This window comes from Alexandromys fortis, unplaced genomic scaffold (genome assembly GCF_014885135.2).
Source record: "Alexandromys fortis isolate MF-2015 unplaced genomic scaffold, M_Fortis_MF-2015_v1.1 scaffold_129, whole genome shotgun sequence".
Classification (NCBI taxonomy): domain Eukaryota; kingdom Metazoa; phylum Chordata; class Mammalia; order Rodentia; family Cricetidae; genus Alexandromys; species Alexandromys fortis.
The window spans coordinates 2,705,183-2,710,426 of NW_026068022.1; the positions used below are offsets into that span (position 1 = coordinate 2,705,183).

Genomic DNA, 5,244 nt, shown 5'->3' on the forward strand with positions numbered 1-5,244 from the left:
AAAAAAAAAAAAAAAAAAAAAAAAAAGAAATAAAAGTTGGGACAGTATGTGTGTTAAGTATTCTACTACTGAGCCACACCCTCAGTACTTGCCTTCTCTGAGACAGAGCTTTCCGCTGCTGTAAACTAACCTCAGCCTCTGAAATGCTGATTGCAGCCATGTACTGCACCAGACTCTACCATTTGTCTGATCACATAAAGTTCAATCACAATACAATGAATCTAAGTGCATTCATTCTATGACAACATGTGATGTAACTTTATGCTATAAAAATGTCAGGTTAAGTACTTTTAATTGTAGTACCAGTAGGCAGAGGTCGGTGGTTTTCTGTGAGTTCACGGCCAGTCTGGTCTACAAAGTTAGACCCTGTTTCCAAAAAAATTAATAATAATAAAAAAAAAAGAAGTGGGGGGGGGGCTGAAAAAAGAAAATTTAAACAGACATACACAAACACATGTCTGCAATAATGGATAAATTTTAAAAACATACCTGATAAGCTCGGGTGAGTGGATAATGGCTTCTACAATGTTTTCTCGAATGCAATGTCGGTCTTCTTCTGGAATTGTATATGGGGAGATGTCCCCGGGTGTTGCTTCCCGATCAGGCCAATACTGTGTTATCATATTCTTCAAATAAATAACACCTACAATACAGACCATTCATAAAGTAATGTTTACTGTAAAAACAGAATATCTCTTGGAAACATCAATATTAGGAAGAGATTCTTTTGTAAGCAAAGTAATAAAAAATTATTTCAAGCCAATAATCAAAACACACATTTAACATTCATTTGTAGGCATTAGACACAAAATTATTAAACATACAGCTCAATCCAGAGATCCTGAGTTCAATTCCCGGCAACTACATGGTGGCTCACAACCTCCCTAATGAGATCTGGTGTTCTCTCTATTTATTTATTTATTTATTTATTTTTAAGTTGTTGCAAAAAAAAATTTCCGCCTCCTCTCTTCTGGCCTGCAGGCAAACATACAGGCAGAACACTGTATACATAATAAATAAATCTTAAAATAAGAGGGAAAGCATATAATAAAAAAATACAGTCCAAAAGAACACAAAATAAACAGTATACCAAAATCATTTTCTAAAGAAAACCCCTAAGCACCAAACCATACAAATACAGTTCCAAAGTGGGGGACACATGGTGGCGTTTAATCCCAGCACTCGGGAAACAGAGGCAGGTGGATCTCTGTGAGTTTGAGGCCAGCCTGGTCAAAAGAGCATGTTCCAGGACAGTTAGGGCTACACAGAAAGACCCTGCCTTGAAAAACCAAAATTACAGTTCCTACAACTGACTACATAAACATGATCATAGGAAAAAACATAGTATATAAAGGTTCTCAGTGTCTAAATTGATTATTTTTAATCACACAGCACTTCAAATTCTTATTATTTTATGAGAAAATTTGCTGTGCTCAAAAACCCTAGATTATAGTGACTGGGGAAGACGCTTCAGTAGTTAAGAGTACTGGGCTGTTCTTCCTTAGGACCTGGGTTAAATTCCCAGCACATGCATGTTAGTTTCTACCTGTCTGTAACTCCAGTTTCAAGGGATCTCATGATACCTTCATACCAATGCACATTAAATAAATTATTAAAAAAACAAAAACCCCTAGGTTATGATCTGCTGTCAGCCACCATACTGCTACCTTTGCACACTGCTGTCTGACAGTTAACAAGCTGATGATGCAGTGTGATGTATATTACTAACAAGGCTCTTTACTCAGCCATCTAGGGAATGTGGATAGAAATGTGTAACAGGAAATCGATCCCTAAATTCTGTAGATTAGCTTTTTGATGGTAAATTCGACCTGAAGTCCAACACCCATTTAAATAAAGGTAACTGAATCTTAAGAATTTAATGAATACTTAATCTTGAGATATTAAAAAAAAAACTAAACTGGGCTGGAGAGATGGCTCAGAGGTTAAGAGCATTGCCTGCTCTACCAAAGGTCCTGAGTTCAATTCCCAGCAACCACATGGTGGCTCACAACCATCTGTGATGGGGTCTGGTGCCCTCTTCTGGCCTGCAGGCATAGACACAGACAATATTGTATACATAATAAATTAATAAATATTTTTTAAAAATTATATAAATAAATAAACTATAACTACAGTAAAAGATATGGGACTGACATATTCCAGATTAACACTACTATATAATTAGCTTTATCACCCAAAACACAGCAAGAAGAAAAATAAGACCTGGTAATTCTCACTATAGCTAAATATTTCTTTCCATTATAACAAACACAGGAATCAAATGTATCCATATTTGCTTTGGTAGTGTGAAAGTTTTTCATTTTGACAAAACATAAACAACTGAAAACTACAGTACAAGTATACAGTCTACCCCAAATGTACTACTGTAAAACAAAATGAACTCATCATTCAAAGCTGGCAGATGGAAGTACCATAGTCATGCACTAGAATTTCAATCAGCTGAAGAATGTCACCCTAAAGTCAACAATTACGCTTTAAATTTTTACTAAGTTTATGGGTTGTGAGCCACCATGTGGTTGCCGGGAATTGAATTCAGGACCTTTGGAAGAGCAGGCAATGCTCTTAACCACTGAGCCATCTCTCCAGCCCCCCACACTGAAATAATTTAAGGATAATTTAATCTTCTAAAATCCAATTCTAAAATAAAATTCAAGACTACAATGTATTAAGAACCAAACTTTTTATACGTTAAACACTTTCATTCTAGTAAAATTTGGGAATTAAAGGCTATGTAACCTTCATTTGAGCTGGAGTTACAGACAATTGTGATAATAAAACTAATTTTTTTTAGGAAAGCTCAGAGCATCCAGAAGACCCAGGTCAATTATGAGCACCCACATGGTGGCTCACAAGCATCTTAACTCCTGTTCAAGGGGATGACACCCTTTATGGGCCTCCACAGACACACACATTAAACAAAAAACAAGTATATTTTGAGCACTGAGTCCTCTTCCAGGACCTGGATTTGATTATTAGCACCCATAAAAGCAGCTCAAATTTCTCTAACACCTTCTGTTGACCTGAGAGGAATGGGTGCACAGACATACATGTATGTAATACCCATATACAAAATATGAAAATAAATCTCAAAATTTCCTTTAAATTCTGCCAAATACCAGAAACTTGTTGTTGCTATACACACCAGAAATAAATGGATTCTCAGGTGTTGACCAAAGAAATATACAAAGGTCTAAGTTAATTATAAACTGATTGCCCTATTAGCTCAGGCTTCTTATTAACTCTTATAAGTCACATCAGCCCATAATTCTTGTCTTTGTTAGCCACGTGGCTTGGTACCTTTTTCGACGCGGCAGTCACATCATGCTTCCTTTGTTTCTGGATGACAACTGCAGACTGACTCTTCCTCTTCCCAGAATTCTGTTCTCATGGCCTCACCTCTACTTCCTGCCTGGCTACTGGCCAATCAGCATTTTATTAAAATAATACAAGTGACAGGCTAAAAGACCATTGTCCCACAGCATTCGGAAGGAAATTACTGAAAGGCCAAGCCACAATACTTCGCTAGTTTATTAACATTACTTTCAATCAATATATTTTGTTTGTATATATTCAAGAAATAATTCAAGAAACTTGCCTGCCTGTCTCACAGGTAAATCCAGTTGTTCTGACATAGTGATCTGGAGCAGTGTTGAAACAAAATTCAGAGACTTGTGTGCCTACAAACAAGCAAGCAAAAGAAAGACTTTAAATTTCTATAGATGAACATAATTTTATTTACTTAAGAGACGGTCTCACTACATAGTCCAGGTAAGCCTTGAACTCACCATCCCCCTTCCTCAGTCTTCTTAGTGCTGGGATTGCTTGGTATCAAAGACTTAATGTCTACTTTCTGCTATTTTATATAAGTATATACTGGAATGATTGTATTCTGCTGGGTACAGTAGCTCACACTTTTAATCTCAGTTCACAAGGAAGTACTCAGAGGGTGGAAGCATAAAAATCATGAGTTTGAGTCTCATAACCATTCCCTAAAGAATTCCAGGGGATCACACATCCTCTTCTGGTCTCTAAGGACACTGCACACACATGATGTACTCATACACATAAAATTAAAACAATTTAAAAAGATAATATTGGAACCAGGCACGGTCACTCACGTCTTTAATCCTAACACAAGGGAGGCAGAAACAGACAGCTCTCTGTGAGTTTGAGGCCAGCCTGGTCTACATAGCAAGTTCCAGGACAATCAGATCTGTTACAGCTGTTACAGAAAAACTCTCTCAAAATACAAAAATATGAGCCATAATGAGGTTAAGTATTAAGTCACCACAGTAGTAGGGCCAAGACCAGGCTGAGCCTTTTGACTGTACCCATCTTGCTTTCATCAAATAACAGTAGTATGTACATGCTTCCAAACTAGGAAGGTTTGCTTCTAAATTAAGAGACCAAAAAGCCCACTTTAGAGTTATCATAAAAGTGCCATTCACAGAAATTATATAAATATATAAAAAACATATAAACTATATATATATTTACAGCCACCTACTACATTCGACAGATGATTTTCTTTTTAAATTGTTTTATGTATATGGCTATTTTACCTTCCTGCATTCTCTGTGTCCCTAGAGGCCAGGGTATGTGATTCCTTTGGAGCAGTCAGTGCTCTTAATTACAGAGCTTTCTCTCCAACCTGTTTTTATAATTTTTTCTTTATAATTTTTAAATGATGACTTTATAGCACTGGTTTAGCCTAAAGACCTCCTAAATCTTTACAAGGCTGTCACTAAGGTCTTGTTTCATAACCAAAGTAGTGAGGGATTTTCCCAAATTCTGAGTAGTATTCTTGGTAATAAATGGTTTTTTTGTTTTGTTTTGTTTTTATTTTTCGAGACAGGGTTTCTCTGTAGCTTTGGTGCCAGTCCCGGAACTAGCTCTTGTAGACTAGGCTGGCCTCGAACTCACAGAGATCAGCCTGCCTCTGCCTCCCGAGAGCTGGGATTAAAGGCATGCGCCACCACCGCCTGGCTCTTGGTAATAAATGTTATGAGGACTGGAGAGATGGCTCAGCAGTTAAGCGCACTGGCTGCTACTCTTCCAGAGGAACCAGATTGATTCCTAGCATCCACATGGCAGCTCACACCTATCTATAACTTTGTATTCCAAGGGATCCAACTCCCTCAAATAGATACCTATGACGGCAGAATACAAATGTACATAAAATAAATTAAAAAAGAAAAAAAGGAAATGATATTAGCCGGGTGG

General features: G+C 37.1%; 1 protein-coding gene across 1 annotated transcript in view; it reads right to left on the bottom strand.

Annotated features, from left to right (window-relative positions):
* Ipo7 (importin 7) overlaps window positions 1-3,698 on the bottom strand; it is a 44,494-nt gene extending 40,796 nt beyond the window's left edge. The window contains exons 1-2 of the mRNA XM_050163269.1: window positions 3,617-3,698; window positions 490-643 (exon numbers count right to left, since the gene is read on the bottom strand). Of these exons, the coding sequence (XP_050019226.1) occupies window positions 490-643; window positions 3,617-3,653 (191 nt within the window). The 5' untranslated portion in view covers window positions 3,654-3,698. The remainder of the gene's footprint in view (window positions 1-489; window positions 644-3,616) is intronic.
* Between the last annotated feature and the right edge of the window lie 1,546 nt (window positions 3,699-5,244).